Source organism: Coturnix japonica, chromosome Z (assembly GCF_001577835.2).
Source record: "Coturnix japonica isolate 7356 chromosome Z, Coturnix japonica 2.1, whole genome shotgun sequence".
Lineage (NCBI taxonomy): Eukaryota > Metazoa > Chordata > Aves > Galliformes > Phasianidae > Coturnix > Coturnix japonica.
Genome location: NC_029547.1, coordinates 38,841,094 through 38,865,414, shown reverse-complemented (window position 1 = coordinate 38,865,414; position 24,321 = coordinate 38,841,094). Strand labels below are relative to the sequence as shown.

The window sequence follows — 24,321 nt, the reverse complement described above, 5'->3', positions numbered from 1 at the left end:
GACTAATTAATTGAGCTCTTCCCCTCCACTTGCCTTCATGAGAAAGAAAAGAGCATCTCAGAGGACTGGAAAGCTGGAGAATCTGAAGCTAAACATTCAAGGAAGCAGTTGTAGTTATAGCAGAGCGTCTTAACATTCTTTCAGATTCTGTTGGTGGCACCAAGTGGTCTGATTACACAGAGAAATTTATGCCTTTTATGTAACGTGTTGTCATGCCAGACAGTTCATTAACATCGGGCAGACATTTTAGGCAGATACATATGGTATATTTATAAAATTTCATAAATCTTATAAGATTGCATGTTTGCATAAAAATACAATGTTGGAATGTTTGTATTCTAATAGATATCTTCAAAGACTTCTTTTTTATGTCCAAGTCCTGTTTTAGATGTTAAACCAATTAGGAGTAAACAAAAATATTCTTCAGACCAATTTTTTTCATTTTATTTTTGTAAGGTTTACTGTGCCTTCCTTTGAAATGTCTGGTAAGGCTGCTTTTTGAGAGAATGCTGTAATAAATGACCTGAGGTTGGACCTGGTCTGAAGGTTATTGTGATCATGGATCAGATCCTGTCAATCTCCCTGACAACTAAACAGCTAGAGACCAGGCTGAATGGAAGAAGACCTGGAGCTCATGAAAGAAGGGAAAAGATTGGACCTATCAAACAGTTTAAGCCTCCAAGTACATCTTTCTCTCTTTTATTTTTTCTTTCTTTTTCTTTTTTTTTTCCTTTCTTTTTGTTTGTTTGTTTGTTTGTTTTTTGATTCTATTCTTAACATATGGGGGGTTGTGCAAAAGGAAAGGTTTTTGTAAGTATGCATTCAGAATCAAGGTTTTTTATGGCTCTACTTTATGTTCCCCAAAGCTGCAAACTATTTTGAGAGCTTTCCTCTTTGAAAGGTACCCAAGATTTTGGATCAAGATTATCAAGAACAAAATAATGCTCATTTGCTTATATATTATTAAATTCTCAGCAGCCTTTTTGGTATCACCTGCTGGTAACATACATTCGGCATAATTGTGAGTTTAAATTTTCAGAGGTTACTCCAGTTTGCTAATGTGAGCAGGAGCAGGGAAGTCATCCCGCCCCTGTACTCTGTACATTGGTGAGACCTCACCTCGAGTACTGTCTTCAGTTTTGGGCACCTCAATATAGAAAGGAAATTGAGGTGCTGGAGCAGGTCCAAAGAAAGGCAAAAAGGTGGGCAAAGGGCTTCGAAAATCAACCCTAAAGAAGTGCTTCCTGACATCCAATCTAAACTTACCTTGGTGCAACTTGAGACCATTTCCCCTCATCCTGTCATTTGACACCAGTGATAAGAGACTTGCTTTGCTCTCACTGTAAGCTCCTTTCAGATACTGGAAGAGAGCGATAAGGTCTCCCCTCAGCCTCCTTTTCCCCAGACTAAACAGCCCCAGTTCCCTCAGCCACTCCTCATAGGGTTGATTTTCCAAGCCCTGTTTTGTAATCAGTTGTTAAGTACTGAAAGTATATAAAAGATTTGTTGTTGCAGTACAGTTTGAAAAACGATTATTAGTACATGGTTACTCTTTTCATTCAAATTCGTTTTCAACATGATTTGCTTTCATGGGAAGAAAACTAAGGAAAAAAGTTCAGGGCACTAGTTTTGTTTGCAATAGAAAAAATAGAGTCACAAATAAATTACTTAGATATGCTGAACACATCAATTAGAATTGTGTCAAAACATACTTTATACACCGTGCAAATTACCAAGAATGTTGAAGGTTTCTGATATTATCTAATGCCAAAAAGGTGGTTTTGCTATGTCTGAAAAAGTGTGTACAGCGATAAATAATTGCTACTAACCCTTGCTTTACAGGAAAGTAAGAGTACTAAAATAAAGGTGTAAAGTAACGTAATCAAGTGCATGTATTGTGTTCTGATTCCTCATGGCTTAATACCCTTATGAGAAATGGAATAAAGTATTAAAATAAATATTCTAAAGCAATGAAAGGTCTTTTTAATAGTGTGAGAAAACACTTTTATCCTTTGCAGTTCACAAAGTGTTCTTCCTTGCATTAATGCTGGCTGTTCGCTGCCTTTTGCTTTATTCTGAATACTGACTGCGTTATTGGTGAGGAGAGCTCAGTGACTTGCTAACTGTCCTCACATGTGAGCAGAGATACTCTCTTTTCTCTTCCAGTGCATTTCAAAAGCACAGTGAAGAAAAACCCACATGTTCATTTGCCATAAACATTTTTTCTGTCTCTTCAGGGAAGCTATCAGTCGTGTTTGTGAAGCTGTGCCTGCTGCCAAAGGAGCCTTCAAGAAACGAAAGGTATTTTTCCCTTCTTGTACTGAAGTTCACTGTATTTTCTTAGTTCAACACCAAGGAGAACAGCCACAGCAGGCAGGAGACTTAGAGCAGCTTTGAGAATTGCAGATCATTAACTATTTAAAGGCAAGGAAGGAGGAGTGGCAGCGTGGCTCTCTATGTTAGAGAGTACTTTGATGTTACTGAGCTTGTGGCTGGGGATGATAAGGTGAAACCCTATGCATAAAGATTAGGGGAAGGGCCGACAAGGCAGACATCTTGGTGGGTGTTTCCTATAGGCTGCCGAACCAGGATAAAGAGACAGATGAGGTGTTCTATGAGCAGCGGGCAGAAGCTGTTTGTTCACCAGCCCTTGTCCTCATGGGGGATTTCAGCTTTTCTGATATATGCTCAGAATACAACACAGCACAGAAGAAGTAGTCTAGGAGGTTTCTGGAGTGTGTGGAAGATAATTTACTGATGCAGCTGGTGAGAGAGCCTACAAGAGGAGCTGCCCCACTAGACCTGTTGTTCACAAACAGAGAAGGTCTGGGAGGAGATGTGGAGGTCTGGGGCTGTCTCGGACAGAGTGACCAAAAAAATGGTAGAGTTCTCAGTTCCTGGGGGAGCTTGAAGGGGGAGCAGCAAAGCTGCTACTTCAGACTTCCAGAGGGTGGACTTGGAATTGTTCAGAAGATCTAGTAGGTGGAGTCCCCTGGGATTCAGTCTTAGAGAGTAAAGGGTCCCAAGACTGGTCGTTCTTCAAGAAGAAGGTCTTAAAGGCGCAGAAGCAGAGAATGAGCTGGCAGGGAAGAAGACAGGTGTGGATGAACAAGGAAATATTCTTGAGGCTCCAGGAGAAAAAGAGCATCTACTGCCTGTGGAAAGAGGGACAGGCAACTCAGAATGAATATAAAGAAATTGTTAAGATGTGTAGAGGGAAAATCAGAAAGGCAAAAGCCCACCTTGAAGTCAGCTTGGCCACTGGGGTAAAAAGGAACAAGAAACTCTTTTCCAAATGCATCAACAGTAAGAGGAGCACTAAGGACAGTCTCCACTGTTTACTGGATGAGGCTGGGAATATGACTACTGAGGATAAGGAAAAGGCAGAAGTTCTGAATGCCTTCTTTACATCTGTCTTTAAAGATCAGACCAGTTATCCTCAGGGTACTCCACTCTCTGACCTGGTAGTCTCAGCTGGGGAGCAGACAAAACCCCTGACGATTCAGGAGGAAACAGTCAGAGACCTACTGCTCCAACTGGACTGCCACAAGTCCATGGGGCTGGATGAGATTCACCCGAGAGTGCTGAGGGAGTTGGTGAGATAGCTGAGCTGCTTTATATCATCTATCAGCTCTCCTTGTTGACTGGTGAGGTCCCAGAAGACTGCAGGCTTGCCAGTATGACTCCCATCTACAAGAAGGGATGTAAGGAAGACCCGTGGAACTATAGGCCTGTTAGCCTGTCCACTGTGCCAAGGAAGGTTATGGAACAGATTGGCTTGAGGGAGATCATGCAGTGAGTGCAGAACAGCAGGGGGGATCAGACCCAACCAGCACGGGTTAATGACAGGCAGGTCCTGCTTGACCAACCTGATCTCCTTCTATGATCTAGCAACCTGTCTGGTGGACAAGGGAAAGGCTGTTGATGTAGTCTACCTAGACTTCAGCAAAGCCTTTGACACTGTCTCCCACAGTATTCTCCTGAAGAAGCTGGCAGCCCATGGCTTGGACAGGTACACCCTTGGCTGGGTAAGGAACTGGCTGGAGGGCTGGGCCCAGAGAGTGGTGGTGAATGGAGCTAAATCCAACTGGTGACCGGTCACGAGTGGTGTTCCCCAGGGGTCGGTGCTGAGACCTGTCCTCTCCAGTATCTTTATTGATGACCTGGATGAGGGCATTGAGTGCCCCCTGAGTAAGTTTGCAGACGCCACCATGTTGGCTGGAATTGTGGATATGCCTGGTGGTATTGAGGCCCTGCAGAGGGATCTGGACAGGCTGGATTGCTTGGCTGAAGCCAATGGGATGAGGTTCAACAAGACCAAATGCCACATCCTGCACTTTGGCCACAACAACGCCAGGCAGCACTACACACTTGGGGCAGAGTGGCTGGAAGACTGTGTAGAGGAAATGGACCTGGGAGTATTGATTGATACTGGGCTGAACATGAGCCAGTGGTGTGTCAAGGTGGCCAAGTAGGCCAACGGCATCCTGGCTTGCATCAGAAACTGTGACTGGTGATATTTGGAAATTGCTTGTTTCTGGAAATCAAAAGAATGTGCCCAGCTATTTCCTGATTCAGTGCTCTTCCCTGAGCAGCATTGGCCTAGCACACTGATTACTATACTTTTGTTCTTATTCATGTAGTAGGAATTAGGATCTGCAAAGAAATGAATGGAGGAAGCCTTGGCTTGTCCCCTGCACCACCTTATGGTCTTATACATGCCCATGAGCTAAGCTGGGATTTAACACTAAGCCTCAGGGAGAGAGTCATGAATGAAATTAATTGTAGCACTTGTGTGTGTTTTTGGATGCAGAAGAACAGGCAGGTGAAGGTGAGGTATGCTTGCTTGCCACTGCCTGGCTGTGTGTGCAGTCCCAGCAGAACAGGGAGACTGCAGTTCTGCTTCTGCAATGGGGAATATTCCCAAAATAAGGCAATGGAACCACATCTTTGAAAGCATAATTGGAAACAGTCACAGAATTGAAGTTGTGATTTTCTTTTCTTCTCCAGGAAATTTATGTCACTGTCAGTTTTAGATTCTCCAGACTTAAAAAGCAAAGCAAAGCAAAGCAAAACAAAACAAAACAAAACAAAACAAAACAAAACAAAACAAAACAAAAAAATGAAGGCAAAGAGGAAAATGCCTTTTTTGAAAATGTTCTGTATGTTCTGTCATGCAAAATATAACAATCTTTGTTGCCTAGTGAGACACCTTGCTGTATGACTGTATTTAGAAGTAGTGTCACTTATCAGCTATGGAAAAGAAGTACAGATCTTAAAATAAATCTACTGGTTGAGAAGAAATTTTGCCCAGCAACAGAATATCAGCAAAGTGTTAAAGACAAGTTATCTGTTGTCAGGGTATAACTTCCAAGATTTTGCCTCTACTGGTTACCAGTTTGGCTAAGGAGGCTTTTTGAGAACAGTGGTACCATTAAGTGGGGATCCTCAGGCATTAGATGGGAAGGGTTTAAAAAAGAAATAAGAATAGCTGAAAGAGGTTGTTTTAAAAAGCTTCTGAAAACACTCTTTCTGTAACATCATAAATTAAAACCAGTGAAGCACAAATGTTGCATGCAAGTAATATGTAGTCAGTGTGTTTTTAATCAATCAAACAGAAAGGAAAAAGTTTACAATGAATTTAAGCTTTAAGGAAGAGTACAAAATTGGCCAGTCTGGTAGACACAGAGCTTACCAGCCTTGCAGGCACTGTGTCACAAATACAGTGGCAGAGGAACACTGCCTTCAGTCACAGCTCTGCTTTCATAACGACATTACCAACATGCATATGCAGCTGTGTATCTGCAGTGAGTGCATGGTTTGGTCTGCTGTTTGTGGGCAGCCTGCTTTTCTGGCTGCATCTACTCAGACAAGGCATCTGTACAAGCTGCCAGAGGTGGAAACTTTGTGAACTATGTAACTGCTCCAAGGTAACCTCTTTGGTTACACTTTGATCAGGTGTCAATACCTACGTAACCTGTTATCATTATTAGAAGCAATAGTATAAATGACATATTATCTCCAAAGGAAAACAGTTGTTCCAATGAAATGATCTTCAAAGGCTAGCAACTTTTTAGAAACCTTTATTGTTTGTGCTAACCCTATCTACAAGAAAGGCTGCCCAAGAAAACAACAAAAATGTGTTTTTCCCCCTCACAGCCACCGAGCAAAGTTCTGTCCAACATTTTGGGAAAGAGCAATCTTCAGTTTGCAGGAATGAGCATAATGCTGAATATTTCTACCGCAAGCTTAAATCTTATGACTCCCGATATGAAACAGGTGAGTATAAGTACCATATTAATTTGTGAGATTTTTGGCAAACAGCCTAGTGTGCAGTTATTTGTAGTCTACCAAAGTACTGGTTCAAGGTGTTATTCCTCAACGTTGTTAAAAAAATAAATGGAAATATAAATAATATTAGGAGTCATAGTTTGCTGGAATATTCATCACGGATTTGATTTTCTTGTTACCATTCTTGAAGTTTTGCTCTTGAGACCTGTAATTTGAAATGGCATTCACTGGCTGTAGGAGTTCTTGTTAGGCCCAATTACAAGCATTCAAAGTGTTCAGAGGGATGCATCTGAAATAGGTGACTAAGGGATGGAATGTGCAACCCTAATTTTGTTTTCATTCTTCCCATTTAGAGCCTTAAAGGGCAATCTGTTTCTAAAGTGCTGCTAAAAATATAGCCAAGGGGATTTTGCAGTGCAGTGAAATGCCCAGATACATCCAGAGGGAAAAAAAAAGAATGTTTCTGCTGTTCTGCTGTTCTTAGGAGCCTCAAGACTATGGAAGAAAATGAATATGTACACTGTGTGTTAAAAAAAAACCACCCTGCTTTTATTATTATATTTTCAGTGATTATATTTTCTTGTCCTCCTTTTCAAAGGCATTGTAATCTTCTACAGTGAGCACTGATGGCTGCTTGCAGTATTTTGGAGCCTTATTATGCAGTAGACAAAGTAATGTTTCCATGAGGATAGTTGCCCACAGTCAGAAGCATAGGAACTTGATTTATTTATATATTCATCTATTTATAATATATTACGTCTATCAAAAAAAGGGCCCTGAAAGTGGCTTTGTTTTCAGCTGGCATCAGAGTAGAAATGCAATTAAATGTTATGTTCCTGAAAAACATCCTCCCCCAGATGCTTCAGTTTTTCTCTGTGAGTGATGAAGTGATAACCAGTAAGCTGAAAAACAAAACAAAACAAAAAAATAGTTGACAAAACTGTATATGTTTCTCCCACATCATTCTTGTCCTGGATGTTCCCAGCCTGGGAAACATCTGGTTTCTCAAAGATCCCATTTGGCTATTGTGTCATTTTTGTGCCAAGCATTTGATTTGAAAATAAGCATGGCACAGCAGCCCTGCCCTTGGAGGCTTCACCCAGGAATATGGCTGCAGATATCTGTAATAGCCTATTTTTCCCAGAGGAACTCAAATGAAAGAAAAAATTATGTTGCAGGCTCTTGGGTGGCAAGCAAGCAGTGGATTATGTCCCTGCACAAGAATGTTGTGACCATATTAAGCAGAGGCATATGGAACCTTTTTGTTTTCTTTTGCTTCATTTTATTTGTTTAAAGTGCAGATTTGGATAGGCTGAGGTCTTTCCAAACAATGTGCCAAGAGGAGCAAATTACTTCATTTAAATTTGGGCAAGATACCAACTGTTTGACACTTGTTTCAATATTTTGCTATTGGGGAAGAAAAGCCCTGACTCAAACTAAATGAAAATGTTTAGCTATGGAATTTAGGGGGAAAAAAAAAAAAAAGGACGTAGACACTTCTACATTTCCATTTCCTTAAAATTCAAAAAATATTTTTGAGGCAGTCTTAATTTTTCTTTTTTATGATGTAGAATGAGTTGTTTGCACAATGCTAAAGGCACAGAAAATATCTATTCGTTCATTTTCATTGTTGAGATTATTTCCTTTTTATGGAAAAAAAAAGATATGGAAATCCTCACCGTTGAGTACAGACTGGTGGTTCTGCACTGAAAACTTAAAAATTAAGTACATATTCTGAGGCTGCTGTGGAAAAGGAGAAGTGTTAAAAAGGTAATACTCTTTATATGAAATAAGCACTGAGTTCTGTGTTGATTCTATCTGACTTGGTGAAGTTTTCTTTTTAAGGAAGGATGGTTGCTAGTTCAGGTCTTTAAAATTCAGGATGAATAAAGATATCACAGAATGTTTTTTATTGATTCTTTCTTCCTCTCCCACACCCCCCCAAAAACAAAAACAAAACCACAACAAAACAAACAAAAAAACTGTTTTCTTAAGTTTATGGTTCCCTCTCCAAGCAAAGGATCCGAATGTCTGAGGCACTGAGTAAGAGGCCTGTCCTAAAACAGATGAATACTTTGGTATGGATTCTATGAATAAAATGATCAAGATAAATTTTCTCTCAAATGACCTTTTCTTTCTTGGTTCTTAAATGATTTTATTATTAAAAGATGAAAGTTAAATCTCAGGATAGCAATGCAGAGGAGCTGTTATCCTACAATTAGAGGTTCACTACAATTAATCTCTTCAGTGATAAATATCTTATTAGTTCAAATTGTACATAAGTAAATTGAATTTAGTTATTTCAAAGCCCTTGATTATGCCTGAAATTTTGACCATGATGCTAGACTGCAGCTAGATTGAAAATCCTATTTGCATGTGGCAAACAATTATATTTGCAACATAAAACAATACAGAGCTATTGAAATGAATGTTAGAAACTTGAGCTAATATGCAGGTTGGCATGATGTCATTGATTTCACCAGCATGGCATCAGCAGGAAAGTATTCTGATGAAAAGGACACTTTGCTCCATTCATCACTATCTGTGATAAAGAAAGTGAAGGAAAAAATCTTATGCAGACTCTGTATGACAAATCTGGATTTACTGGAGTTCTAAGAATATTTGACAGTTTTGCTGTGTCCTGCCAGGTTCCAAAGAACATCAGAATGAATACATTCATCCTTGAGTTTGTTTACATTCTTGTGTTACACATGTACCCCTTTGTAGATATAACACAGTTTATTTTAATCTTGGTTTCAGATTTTCACCCCCCAAAAGGGATAAACTGTAAAAAGATCTTACTGACTTGCACTTTATTCTTTTGATCTTTTGATACAGATCATAGCAAATCACCACATGCAATCTATCTCTTTTGCATCTGGAGGTGATCCGGTAAGCATTTATTTAAGCTTTCTCCCACATAGATATTGAGCAGGATAGGCAAATGGGTATTGTGTGAATTTTCATCCTGAACATTCTTTATTTTGTCTTCTTTGCAGTAATATACATGTATATATATGTGTGTGTGTTTATATGTATATGTGCAGTGTATATGTTTTTTTTATTTCTTGTCTTGAAGAACACAGTGAAGAGTGTGTGAAGTACTGCCTTCAGGAATAGTCATTACACAAAGTTTGAAGACTGGCTTTCAGGAAAGCTAGATATTTCTTTGTAATTTTGCAAAGTTTTCAGATACACCTATGCATTTGATTCATTTTAGAAGGGCAAACTCTCATTGTGCTTTATCCTATCTTTATGAGTGGCCCATCCAAAGGGATATTAAATGTGTTCTGAAAGTATTTCTCATTTACAAAGAAGTGTAAGAACTGTAAAACAGGACAGTGCTTTTATCATAACCTTAGGCATATGAGAGCTTAGACTAATTGTATAAATCTACATTTTCCTTTGTCATATTATCATACACAATTTATCTGTCATAGTGTACAGGTAAGGTGACTTACAGCCTGCTTTGTAGATTATTTCTCTCAGTTACACTCCATTAAGTTGAAGACTGGTTGTATTTCCTCTGTTCATTTCACTACCCTTGGTAAACATAAGGGCAAACTTCAATCTTTGAATAGCTCTGCTGAATTCAGTTAAGTTCAAGAAGGGAAAAGGACACCATATCATAATAATCTGGGGAATAAAAAATGGATTAACAGCAACTTTCAAATACAACAGATTGCAATGGATGCTGTAAATTAACTATTACTGAAGTGGGCAGAGGGGTGACTAACGTAGATCCCTGGCTCTGTAAAACATTTTTCATCCATAGTTGTTTCAGATGTCTGTTTCTGGGCTGCTAGACAAGACATTTGGCTTTGATGCTGCCTGTTGACATTTTGGAGGCCCTGAGGAGAGCAATTTATCAGTTTCTGCCCAGCTGATGATTCTGGAAGCATACCCTTTTGATGAGAACCTTATAATTTATTCACTCACCTCTTGTCCTTACTGCTTCATCATAGCTTGTGTATGAAGAGGCTTTAGAAGAAATAAAAAGTAGGTGGCTCCAGTCTTTCATACCCCCACTCAGAAATAATATGAGGTAAATCTAAGATTTACTCAGGCATAAATATATCTATTAACTGTCTGTACTAGGGAGCAAAATGACTTGTGGTCTGCTTTAAGACCCCAAAACCAAACAGCACAGTGCAATTTGCATCTGCAGATCTACTCTCTTCCCTCCTAATGGTCTCCTGGGATTGAAGCCCATTACCACTGTGCCTGTCTTTCAGTAGTTCATTAAGTGATACAACTGTCCATCTGTCAACAAAATTATGAATGTACTTCATCATTTCCCCTGTCCTCTCCTTAGGAAGGAAACTGTATATACAGGTAGCAGTGATTTAGTAGGGGTGTATATGTGCTTGTTCCAGAGAGAGGTAAGTTACAGAAATCATTCATTTAATTGTATATTGATGTTTGTTATGACATTAGATCCTGGTCTAATAGTCAATAGTATTGGATCAGTATATATCCTATATATGTTTCAATTAGTTTTAAATATACATCACTAGCCAGGCATGTTAGAAAGTGCTGGATTTAACCAAAGTTTCCTGATTGCATCAAGGATACCTGGCATTTTCCAGATGTGCCAGCAGACCTCACATTTCCTGGGAGCACTATCCTTTCTCCTTCATCTGCATGGAGATATACTATGTGTGAAGGTGACAGAAGAGCAGAAAATATATCCCAAATGAGGACATGAACCCACTCTTGTCAGAAAAACCACCTGGCACGTGGGAATGGGAATGTATAAGAACTGCCCATGGGCAGAAGAAGAGTGGCCTGGGAGATTGCTTGTGACAGCCTAGCCATGGTTGATCACTTCTGTGCTATATGTATTTGTAGCCAGTAATTTAAATACACCCACTTATTACCCATGTATGAACTACACTGCTAAATATTTTTGAGGAGCAGGGCCATCAGTCCTACTCTTTCTGTCACAGACCCAGTTGCATATTTGTATTCTGAAACAAACTCTCTGGGTACTTGGAAGATGAGGACTTGAAATTTTACACCCTCTAAATTAGGCATTACCCACATCCTTCTAGACTTGTTCAATTGATTTTCAAGGACCTTGGAAGAGATTTTTAAAACTGTAGAGCAAAATATGTTGAATTGAGCCCATACTCACAGAAATATGTACTCTACGCCGCGATAATTTAATTTAATCTGTGCAATTTTTTTTTTTTTACATTCAATGTAGATAACTTTTTTTTTTTTTTTTTTTTCCAGGATACAACTGACTATGTTGCTTATGTAGCTAAGGATCCTGTTAATCGGAGAGGTAAGTTAGAAATGTCTGTTTGGCATCTGTTGTCCCTTGAGAAAAATGGGCTTTCTTTTTGTTCCCAGAAAAAAAATAAATGTAGCCCAATAAAACATTGCCTTGGACAGAGTAATGAAACAATTATGTAGCAATAAAACAGCCATATGCAAGTTGGTTCTGAAACCTGGAACAGGCCTTCTCTGTAGTTCATCTCCGAATTTCACTTGGATTCTCTTTGTCTTTTAAATCAAAAGCCTGTCTGCATGAGCTTCTAGTCAACAGTTAATTCATACCTAGCTTCAGTCGAGGTGCAATCCTCTGATTAACTCTTTGTGATTAAGAAGTGGAATCTGTCAGAACTCAGCACATGACAAATTCTTCCTGATAGAATCCGGTATTTTTAACAAGTATGAGCTTTTGAACCAGGTTGCTGGAGGCTGTAAATCTTTCTCTGGGAAGTTTTATTAATACAGATTCCTGATTCTATTTCTTTGTCAGTGAAAAGTCAGGAATAGGGAACCAGTTGCTGATTGCGTTCAAAGACTGAGATCTGGTGCAGTCTCAAAAATAATAGCAAATTATAAAAAGTGAGAATTACAGTGTGTAAGAATAGATACATAAAACATTCCTGCTTGTAATGCAGAAAGCATCACTAGGCCTTAATGCTGAATGCAGAATATTGTATAATGCACCTGAGAATCTATTTATTATCATAGATTAATAGAGGAAAAAGACTAGCTGCAAAACATGTCTTAAGATTTTCAACAGGAGTTCTGAAGAATTTAGATACTTTTACTCCAGCCCTGGAAATCCAGAGCTGCTACCATCAGCACAACTAATTCAATATCATCTGTATTTTGTGGCCCTTAGTTATCTTAGATATTTAAGCAATCTGATGTGTCCTTGTTCAGAAATGTCCAGATTTTGACAGCATTAACTCAATACATCTGCTAAAAACATAAATATGCTAAATATTAATGAAGAATACAGAAATCTGGGAGTGATTAATGAAGAATACAGAGATCTGGAGTGGGAGGTAGGGAGATGATAGTTTCTCGTCGTGCTTGTTTTAATCTGATGTACCTCCCACTTGCAAGGCTCAGGCATCAGACTGGAGGCTATATGATGCAGAGCAGGACCCCACCCTCCCTCCTTTAGCAGTACTGTTCTGCTGAAACTGGTTCAAGAGATCTCAGAGGCAGTGCAATGGATTACCTAGTTATTTCCCACCCTGCAGACATATACATGCACTTTAGGGCCTGGAGAGGCCCTGCAGTTCTGTTTTCCTCTGTGAATGGATTTTATATAAAAACTGTTTCATAGACTATGGACCTTGTATCTAACTTGAATGCACTTAGCCTTATCTTCATGTCATGGTTGCGTTATGCTAGTCTATTCTAGATTGAGAAACAATAAAAGTACCTGATATTGTTTCCTTGTGATGTGTTTATATGAAGTCACTTAACAGTTTTTAGGAAAATCTGTCAGAATGGATTCTGTAGATCTCCAGCTACAGTTCATGTCCTTCATCCTTCAAATCATTTGTTCCTCCTTTTCTGCTTTATATTAAAAATGGAGATTACATCTGTTATTTTTCAGAGTAGTCTAGTCTATCTCAGCAGTCTGTAATAGAGCCCTTTCAAATTAGCACTTTATGCTGCCAATTAGCACTGTTGTCTTGGGTGAAGTACTCTCATGCAGTGATCTTGACTTCAGTGATGTCAATGACTGTCACTCATGCAGTTCTTGATCTTGAGTTCTTGTTCGGTTGTGGGCACCTCAGTACAGAAAGGACATTGAGGTGCTGGAACAGGTCCAAAAAAGGGCAACAAGGCTTATAAAGGGCTTGGAGAATATGCCCAATGAGGAGCAACTGAAGGAACTGGGGCTGTTTGGTCTGGGGAAGAGAAGGCTGAGGGGAGACCTTATTGCTCTCTTCTAGGAGGACTTGATGATCTCTAAGGTCTTTTCCAACCTGAACAATCCTATGATTCTATGATCTTTAACTCTTTTGAGTTTCAGCTTTCCAAAAGATGTTTCCCCAACAGTATATATACATTAGAAGCTTGTAGATCAGTGACTTCACATGTGCTTAGTACTGAAATACATTTTTTAGACATACAGTTTAGCAAGGGATCCAGGTTGCTGTCTTTCACGATCACTGGACAGCCTTTGAGTTGTCTGCAAGTCACTTCAGAAAAGAGTTTGAATTTACTTCTGTATCTCAAAATTGTTATTGCTACTCTTACTGACACGAGGTCTAGTGCAGTGCCACAGCTTGCACATGCATTAAACTAATTTCCTCCCAAGGCTGGAAAAGCTTTTTTCTTGTTTCATATTCTGCATCTGGCTATCTAAAGTCTATTTGTCTTCCATTGTAACATACACAAGAAATCATCTCCGTATGAGCCAAACCATCTCATTCTTTTACAAAGAAGCACATCTCCCTACCATTCCATCCATGTGTCCAAGGAAACGTGTTACTCACTGTGTCACCCACTGAAACTACTTAATGTCTCATGCTTTATTTCAGTTCCAGGCGGGTTTAGCAGTGAGCAGTGTAGCCTCTTATGCCCTCACTACTTACAGAGTGCAAAAATTATAGCTTTCTTTGACCTTATTACTCCGGGTCCACTTTCAAGGAGATATGTCTGCAGTTTATCTGGGGCTGATTGTTCTCCAATCACTAACACTGTTGCAGAGACTGTAAACAGCAAATATTCTGTTGCTAGCTTTGTCAGACTCTGTATTTGAGTACATAGAGGCTCCTGGTTTTGGCTGACAAATCCACTTTCAACATGAAATCAGGGCCATTTTCCTCAAATTAGATATTGCTTTAATCTGCTGGTAGACATAGCAAATGCCGTAAGGTGAGAAGACAGCATCTCTAGATCTGTTTAGCAGGGCAGCATTCACGATAAGCTCAGAATGTGCTGCAACAGCTCTAGCAATTACCCACATGACTGCAGATTTATTTACTCTTTAGTCTGATCTTCTATGAAGTTTGTCAAATAGACCATCAGTGGGAAGACACTGTTAGACTTTCTGAATATCCCCGCATTGCTTTAACTAGATTTATATTGCATAAATGTCACAATCAGTCTGCATTTGTAGGACACTGATATTCAAAGCTCTTGATTCCACTGAGCTACGAAGTGGGCATACACTGAAGTGCAGTTTTTCAAGTAAATAATTTATTTTCAAATTACTAAAGTAACCAGGGTAGGACACCCTGTGGTACTATGGAGTGCTTGGAACAGAGCCAGAGTCTCAAATCCAATCCAGACTGGAGCCAGTAGACCATCTTTCTGTCCAGCACTGAGTATAGAAGATTAATTTGCCTGGGATTTTCATAATGTTAGAGAGGTGTTGCTTGTTTAGATCTTTTGCTTCCAACTCTTCTACATTCCTACTCTGTTAAGTGAAATCTTTGTGAGTTCACTCATTTATGTTGCCACATAAAGTTATACCTCTGAGACATTCTCTTATCTGAGACTAGGACTGATTTAGCTGCTTAATCAGCTGATAGATATTTCTTTATCTCCCACGGAAACAAAGTTTCTGTTGCTAACCAACAGTTTGACCAGGTACCAGCAATGTGCCCTTGCTGACAAGAAAGCCAATGGTATCCCATGGTGCATCCCTCCCTCATCCAGCAGACTTGTGATTTTATACCAGAAGCTAAGCATTTTGGCCAGACATGAGGTTCTCTTGGTGAATCTATGCTGACTTCTCCTTCTTGCGCTTAAAAATGTTTTCCATAATTAACATCATCTTCTCAGGGACCAAAGGGAGGCTGACTGGCCCTTAGTTCTCTGAGTCATCCTTCTCATCCTTCTTTAAGATATGAGCGATTGCTTCCCTGCAGTCTTTGGACACTCCTCCCAGTTGCTGCAACTGAGCAAAAATTATTAGATATTGTTAAGAGTAGCCTTGCTATCTTTGTATTGCTCTTGATGTACCTGGCCAGATTCAGTTCTTTCTGGGCTTTAGCTTAATTTCTGGCTGCTTGGACAATGTCTCTGTCATCTTTCTGTGTTACCTGTTCTTGTTTCTATCCTCTGTAGGCTCTCTTTTTGTGTTTGAATTTGGCCAGGAGCTCCTTGTTCATTCATGCAGGCCTCCTGGCATTTTGCCTGATTTCTTTGCTGGGATGCATAGCTCTTGGATAGACAGGAGATAATTGGATATTAGTCAGCTTTCTTGGTCCCCTCTTCCCTCAAGGTCTGTATATCACAGTACTTAACCAAGCAGATCCTTGTAAAGGCCATGTCTGCTCATCTTGTCTCGGGTACTGACCTTGCCATGTGCTCTCCTGAATTTCATGGTCACTGCAGCCAGGGCTGCCTTTGAGCTTCACATTCCCCACAGGCTTCTCCCTATTGACAAGAGTGAGGTCAAGCATAGCACATCTTCTCTTTGGTTCCTTTGTCACTTGGAGAATGAACCTTGCTTATGCCCTGATGTGATGTCCTTCCAAAAGATATCAGAGTTGTTGAAGTCCCCCATGAAGACAATGTTGTGTGAATGAGATGTTAACTGTCTGTTAGAAGAGGGCTTCATTTTCCTGGTCAAGCGGCCTGTAGCAGGCCCCCAGAATAAGGTCAGCAACCCTTTCTTCCTTTTAATCGTTACCCATGCACTCTCAGTCAGCTTTTTTTTCATTCCTGGACAGAACACTACATGCTCCAACTTGTCATTGGCATAGAGTGTGACACCTCCATCTCATCTCCCCTGCGTGTCCTTCTTAAAAAGCCTTTATTTTTCTATTCCAACACTGTAGTCATGGGAGTCTGGAATAAAACTAAAGTGAGATAACATTAATGAAAACAAAGAAAGTATGGAATGGTTAAGTAGTTAGTGTTGTAATAATTGGTATTGGTAATAGTTGCTGTTGTTACTATTTACTAAAGTCTTCATAAGCTCAACTTAAGCCTCAGAATTTTCTTGCAGCCTGTTATATTCAGGTAATTATGGGTGAGTTTTATGAGGGTTACAGTCTTCATGGTCCTGTTAACATTGTGGAACTGATTTGTGCTCTCACCTACTACAGATATAAGCCATAGCAATTTTATTTAACCTCTGAATATTCAATTGTTTGAAGTTCACTGTGCTTGGTTTAGGGTTTGTTGAAATATGCATACTATGAATAGGGCAACTGTGCTGGATACGTAGGTGCTTTGTCACAGGTCAGTGAATCCCTGCTGTGCTGTGTGCACTCTAACATAAGTAACAATTTCTACATGTTAATCTTTTTCATGTAGCATGTCATATACTGGAATGCTGTGATGGCCTTGCCCAGGATATCATCAGCACCATAGGGCAAGCATTTGAGCTTCGATTTAAGCAGTACTTGCAGTGCCCCTCTAAGATACCTACTTTCCATGATAGGTGAGTATGATTAAAGAATACTGCTGAGAATCTACTTTAACTTTATATTTATTTATTATAATGTGCTGTAGACAAAATTGCTGAAGAGGAACAAGGTTTACATACATTCAGAAAGAGATTTCTGCTAACCTGGCAAATCAGAGCTTGCCTAATGAATATGAAAGGAACACAGCCATTTTAAAAGAATGGGCTAAATCTGGATTCCATAGTGGAATTATTAAAATGATCATGTGTTTTCTGTTGTTGTTTATATGCAGAACTGAATTGCTAAAAATGGGTGTAATTTGTGACTTTCCTTATTATTTTTACTGTCATAGTCACTCTGTCAATTTAGATGAAGTGAACTAGAGTTGCTGGCCTTCCACTATGACTAGTGATGTAAACAAATGTTAAAATCCAACTAAAATCACAGATCCAGTCTCTTGATTTCATGAAGTTATTCCAGGAATTCTGGAATATCTTTGAAGATTTACTGGTGCTGGAGTAGGTAAAATTAAAGACAATGATTTAGAGCTTAGTCAATCAATGAAGGAATAATATGACAAGGGACATTGTGAAATTAAATGAAATATTTTGCTAATGCCGTTTTTACTGTTTGTTGAAGGTAAGCAAAAAAATCCTTGACTCAGAATAAGGAATTTCACCCACTGCAAAGGGAGTTTTCAAAAAATTAGAGCAAATTTGTCTAAGAGTAGGTCTGATGCACAATATATCATTCCTTCCTGACTTATAATGTTATATGAGTTTTCTAAATAAGATGCTTGGAGAATATGCCCTGTGAGGAGAGACGGAAGGAACTGGGGTTGTTCAGTCTGAGGAAGAGGAGGCTGAGGGGAGACCTTATTGCTCTCTTCCAATATCTGAAAGATGCTTACAGAAAGAGTGGGGCTGGTGTCTTCTCACTGGTAACAGGTGACAGGACAAGGGGAGGTTTAGGCTGGATATCAGGGAAAACTTATTTACAGAAAGGGTTGTTAAGCACTGGAATAGGCTCCCCAGGAAGGTGGTTCAATCACCATCCCTGGATATGTTTTAAAACCTCTTGGATTTGGTGCACAGGAAATTGATTTAGCAGAGGCTTGTTAGTTAGAGTAGTATGGTTGGGTCATGGTTGGACTCAATGATCTTTAAGGCCTTTTCCAACCTGAATGATTCCATGATTCTACAGTTCTATGCAGAAGTGATTCCCTGACAAGCAGTTTTAACATGCTGCAAGTATCTGTTAGTGCTTTGAAAATGAAGGATAAAATGAAGCACTTGTTTTCTTACAGGATGCAGAGTTTTGATGAGGAAGAGAGTGTGGCAGCAGAACATCCCTATTATAATAAAATCCCAAATAAAATGCCCCCTCCTGGTGGCTTCATTGATTCCAGACTAAAAGCAAGGATTCTCACTGCTGCAGACCCACCTCAGGTCAGTGCAATTGCATCTCTGCCTTCCCACAGATGGATCTGAAAAAATGTCTTTTAAGGTGGATATATCAGGAACAGAAATGTGTGGCTAGTTTAATTTAGAATAATCAGTAAAGATCTAGGAGACAACAGATGAGGCATTTTGAGTGCAAAGGGTAGTGAATTTTTCATAGTGTTAAAAAATTATGTAGGTTCAAGGAAGATAAATCCATTGAGGAGTACTGTATTTGTAAACACTGTATCTGTTGCAGAGTATGAAATGAGGGCATACTAACTGGAAAAATAATGTTACAAAGCCTTTTGAACAGTCTAGCATAGTCATTGCTAACAGTTCATTATGTTAATAACTCAGTAGCAATTAGTATTCAGGCAGATTCACAGGTAGATCTTTCATCTCACATTGAAATGAAGTCAGCTCAGATATTTCTGCCAGCATTATGGTTGGAAATTTAACTGCAGTACCTACACAGCCATGTAAGAGTTTTAGATCCAGCCCAATTCTACTGAAATCTCTTAAGGGCCCTGTCTTCAGAAAACATTCTCCTACCAGTACCTGAGTGAGTCCTCCAGTAACAATGTGAGTCTTTCAGCCTTGGAGAGCGCGTAGGGTGTCCATTTATTCCACATGTGGTTTGTTTTCCCATATGCCACAGAGCTATCTAGATCGATCTATGTCCATAATGGGGTTTGGGGGGAGTCAGTAGGCCCGTGGGTCCCCGGCCCCCAACAAATGAGAAGGGAAAAGGGAAGAGGGTAAGGAGACAGGAGCTGGGCTTGAGGGAACAAGCACAGCAGTGGCAACGATCTAAGGAGGAAAATTTATTTCACTAACTATGATATCAGAATGCAAGATAACACAATATAATACAATCTAATTGAAACTGAGGCTAATAAATCAAGAAAAATAAGAAAGAGAGAGAGGTTTTCCAGAGACCAAGAAGCCTACTTTGAAATTTAAGGTGCCACAGCTTGGAAGCACACCCACACCCACTGCCAGGCACTGAGAGAGAGTGAACATCACTTCTGTGACATATTTTCCTCTCTGACAGTGAGGTCCTCTGGGACGTGTAGTTCTTCTCTTTGCACCAGATGATGTCATGATGTGAAACACCAGTAGCATAAATTACAAAACCATGACATTCCATCCCTTATTCTACTTCACCACATCATGCTTACAAAACATATATATATATACACAAATAAACAAAAATTAAAATGCATTACACACACAGGTCTATATACATATATATACATAGAATTACTGACTGCACTCCCCCAACATCAGATTCCCTTGTGGTACACACTGAACATCCCCATCTTTCTGCAGCACCCACCGAGTGCACCCAGCTCCCTGGGCAAAAGCAGTTCCACCCAGAGGTTTGCCCTTTCCAGAGGCTGGAAGGACCCAAACTGCTTTTCCCAACATGTTCATTACATGTACTACAGGGACCTTATCTCCTTCTACAGTCTGTAGGGGGCTGGATTGGCTAGGACCATCATAATTGACAGATCCTCTAATATTGACCAACCAGGTGGTTTCTGCCAAATGCGTTTCCCAGTGCTTAAATGTTCCACCACCCATTGCTTTCAACATAGTTTTCAACAACCCATTGTATTGTTCAATTTTAACAGAAGCAGGTACATGATAGGGCATATGATAAATCCACTCAATGCCATGATCTTTGGCTCAAGTATTTATACGGGAATTTTTGAAATGTGTCCCATTATCAGACTCAGTTCCTCTTGGGGTGCCATGTTGCCACAGGACTTGCTTCTCTAGACTCAGTATGGTGTTTCAGGTGGTAGTATGGGTACTGTGTATGTGTCAAGCCACCCAGTGTTTGCTTTCACCATGGTAAGCACATAATACTTACCATTGCAAGATCATGGCAAGGTGATATAATCAACCTGCCACACCTCCCCATATTTATACTTTTGCCATCACCCTTCCCCTCAGAGAGGTTTAATCCACTTGGCTTGTTTAATTATGGCACATGTTTCACAGTCATGAATAACATGTGCAATAGCATCCATAGTTAAGCAGTAAGCACACTTACATGTCATGTCTCTTTCTTGATGATCGGAGGTCTCATGGGCCTATCAAGCTAGAAATAATTCACCCTTGTTCTGCCAGTCCAAGTCTATTTAAGTCACCTTAATTCTGGCAGCTCAATCTACCTGTTGGTTATTTTGCTATTCTTCAGTAGCCTGACTCTTGGGCACATGAGCATCTACATGATGCACCTTTATAACCATATCTTTTGTTTGGGCAGCAATGTCTTTCCACAGTTCAGCAGCCCAAATAGATTTACCTCTCCACTGCCAGTTATTTTGTTCCTACTGCTGTAACCACCCCCATAAGGCATTTGCCACCATCCATGAGTCAGTATAAAGCACTGGCCACCTCTCCCATTCAGGAACATGTAAGACCAGCTGGACAGCCTTTACCTCTGCAAACTGACTTGATTCTCCTTTACCTTCAATGGCCTCTGCAACCTGTCATGTGTGGCTCCACACAGCAGTTTTCCATCTACAATGCTTCCCCACAGTATGACATGATCCGTCAGTGAACAGGGCATATTTCTTTTCATTTTCTGGTAGCTCATTGTATGGTGGGGTCTCTTTAGCACATGACACCTCTTCTCCTGGTGATGTTCCAAACTTTTTACCTTCAGGCCAATCCATGATCACCTCTAGGATTCCTGGATGACTGAGGTTCCCCATCTGAACTCGCTGCATAATCAGAGCAATCCACTTGCTCCAGGTGGCATCAGTAGCGTGGTTGTTGGAGGGAACCTTTCCTTTGAACATCCAGTTCAGCACTGGCAGTTGAGGTGCCAGAAGGAGCTGAGTTTCAGTACCGACTACTTTGGAAGCAGCCTGAACCCCCTCATATGTGGCTAAGATCTCCTTCTCAGTTGGAGTGCAGCACTCTTCAGACCCTCTGTACGCTTGACTGCAAAATACCAAGGGGTTGGCCTTGGGTCTCTCTCTTGGTGCTCTTTGCCACAAACTGCAGGTGGGACCTTTCTCTCCAGCAGCAGTGTAGAGGATGTGCTTTACATCCTGTCCTGTCCGTACTGGCCACAGGGCCACGGCACGGGCTACCTCCTGTTTAATCTGTTCAAAAGCCTGCTGCTGCTCAGGGCCCCATGTAAAATCATTCTTCTTCCATGTCACTTGATAAAGGAGGCTTACAATGAGGCTGTAGTTTGGATGTGCATCCTCCAAAAGCCCACTACGCCCGGAAAAGACCTTGTCTCTTTCTTGCTATTGGGTGGAGACATAGCAGTGATTTTGTCGATCACATCTGTTGGGATTTGACAACGCCCATCTTGCCACTTTATGCCTAGGAACTGAATCTGTTGTGCAGGTGCTTTTACTTTGCTTTGCTTTATAGCAAAACCAGCTTGCAGAAGAATCTGGATTATTTGCTCTCCATTTGTGAAAACTTCTGCTGCTGTATCACCCCACACAACAATGTCATCAATGTATTGCAGGTGTTCAGGGGCACCACCCAGTTCCAAGACAGTTTGGACCAACCCATGGCAAATGGTTGGGCTGTGTTTCCATGTGTACTGAATGCCCTTCCAGGTGAAAGCAAACTCTGGACTACATTCTGTGGCCAAAGGAATGAAGAAGGCATTAGCAATGTCAGTGGTGGCATACCATTTGGCTACTTTTGACTCCAGTTCATACTGGAGTTCTAACATGTCCAGCACAGCAGCACTCTGTGGGGGTATGACTTCATTCAGGCCACAGTAGTCTACGGTTAACTTCCATTCTCCACTGGCTTTACGCACTGGCCATATGGGGCTGTTAAAAGGTGAGTGAGTTTTGCTTATCACTCCTTGGTTCTCCACCTGGCAAATCAACTCATGAATGGGAGGCAAGGAATCCCTGTTGGTGCAGTACTGCCGTCTGTGCTGTCTTTGTAGCAGTTGGTGCCTGCTGCTCTTTTACTCTCAGTTCATCTCCTTTAATTAATTGGACTAGTTTGATTAGCTCCTTTATTAGACCCCTTTGGTGATCCTGATCTTCATCAATCATTTCTGATACTACTACGGGATCATACTGATTAATCAATAGAGATATTTGCTCTTGCATTTCATTGAGTGTGTTCTTCTGAGATGGCTGAAATGGAGACGTGAGTTGGGGGTAACTGTTGTTCAGAGTTTTGCAGTGTAAGAACCAATTCAAAAACTAGGGGTCTTCTCTGTTGTTCCTCGTACCGTTGAAACGTTGCTGCTAGTGTAATGGTGTACCTTTCTGGTGCTGTTTTGGTGAGTTTCTGCCATATATCAGGTGTTGTCCTCACTCTCTCAGGATCATGGTCTTGGCAAGGATCGCTAGGATCAAAATTAGGGTTATACAACATTTCCACCACAGCTATTTCCCTCAAGTACTGGATGCCTTTTTCAATTGTATCCCACTTTTTCATCAGAGGCTTCAGATTGTCTTTGAAGGGAAGCTTTTCCCTCACAGCCACTAACATTCGCTCCCAGAGGATGGCAGCCCCATCCAAACATCTACTAATCCCTCTGTCAATGGTTGGGTCTCTGGCAATGCCTCCTACTTGGCGAGCTTTGTTGCCATCTAAAGACAAGCTACTGGCCCCACTGTCCCAACAGCGAAGCAACCAGGTAACGAGATTCATTCAGGCGCCGTGTAAATTCCTTTCTTGAGCCTTGGATTTCAGCCATCTTCAGAGGCTGATGAACAGTAATACAGACTTCTTCATCATCACTTTCCTCTTCATGCCTCTTAGTTTTTCCTTTTACCTTTCTCGGTGCTGTGATGCCCTCCCCCCCCCACCCCCACCCCCATCTGGATCTTCCTCTGCCTCCTTCTCTGCTTCTTTTTTCTGTTCTGCACACGAGGACATCCGTTTCCATTTCTTGCCTGACACTGTTACTGGTGCCTCCTGTGACTGATCAGATTTGACTTGGGGATTTCCCCTTTCAGCTTGAACCTCAGCTTGGAAACTCTCCAGAATAGTTTTATATGGTGCACAGAAGGCACAAGCCAAGCCCTAAATAAGTCGTACCTCCTTAGATCTATATAAGCTGCACCATCCCTGACTCAAATATTGGCTTAGTTTCTTGGGATCCCACAGGTGTTCAAGAGTGAAATCCCATGACACTGCAGGCCCCCACACTTCTAAGATTTTTCCTAGGTATCTCCATATTCCCTGCCAATCAGCATTTTCTGGTTTTGGAGGAGACTTCCGCATAGAACGAATGGAGAGGAGTACATTCAGGGAGATTGATAACATGAACATGAGTATGAACACTAACTCGGCATTCAAAAAGCATGTGGCAAACTGAGAAGACAGCCTGGAAACTGGATTGAACACTGTGTTGTTTGTAAAATTAGCTATTCCATCTGGGATGTAAGTGTCAAAATTCAAATTATACCACATTGCATATAAGTACCAGGCAGGTGTCTCCATCAATGCCCTTATTTGGTTATATACAAACACAATTCCACTACAAGAAAGCATCATGTTAATAATCAGCCAATACGTTGAGAAAAACATAATTGCTTTCAATCCCTTAAACAGAGCAACTAGAATGAAGAGTGGATTCATAGCTGGTAGCTACTAAAAAGAGAACGGAAAAACAAAACAAAACATAAAGAACCAAAACAGAAGACACTCTGTACAGTGTCTGGAGTTTGGCAGACTGCCCAGGCTACAGTCTAATCTATGAAAGTCAAGTAGCAATGCTCTGACTTAAAAAAATCAGTTTTTTTTCTTTCTTCCCTACTAACTAGCTTCTAATTAATGTTAAAATCTTATGCTTGTGCCTGCATTCTCCACCAAAATAACCATCATGGAGTTATCTAGATCAATCTATGTCTGTGACAGGGGGTGAGGGTGGGGGGTGGGGGGGAGCAGTAGGCCCGTGGGCCCCCGGCCCCCAACAAATGGGAAGGGAAAAAGGGAAAGGGGTA

At 40.6% G+C, this 24,321-nt stretch overlaps 1 protein-coding gene across 8 annotated transcripts in view; it reads left to right on the top strand.

Moving 5' to 3' along the window:
- Positions 1-24,321, top strand: part of SHC3 (SHC adaptor protein 3) — a 63,991-nt gene that overhangs the window by 26,007 nt on the left and 13,663 nt on the right. For all 8 annotated transcript variants that reach the window (XM_015849361.2, XM_015849364.2, XM_015849366.2 and 5 more), the window contains 6 exons: positions 2,238-2,301; positions 6,160-6,279; positions 9,130-9,183; positions 11,530-11,581; positions 16,828-16,954; positions 18,226-18,367. In XM_015849361.2, coding sequence (XP_015704847.1) covers positions 2,238-2,301; positions 6,160-6,279; positions 9,130-9,183; positions 11,530-11,581; positions 16,828-16,954; positions 18,226-18,367 — 559 coding nt within the window. The remainder of the gene's footprint in view (positions 1-2,237; positions 2,302-6,159; positions 6,280-9,129; positions 9,184-11,529; positions 11,582-16,827; positions 16,955-18,225; positions 18,368-24,321) is intronic.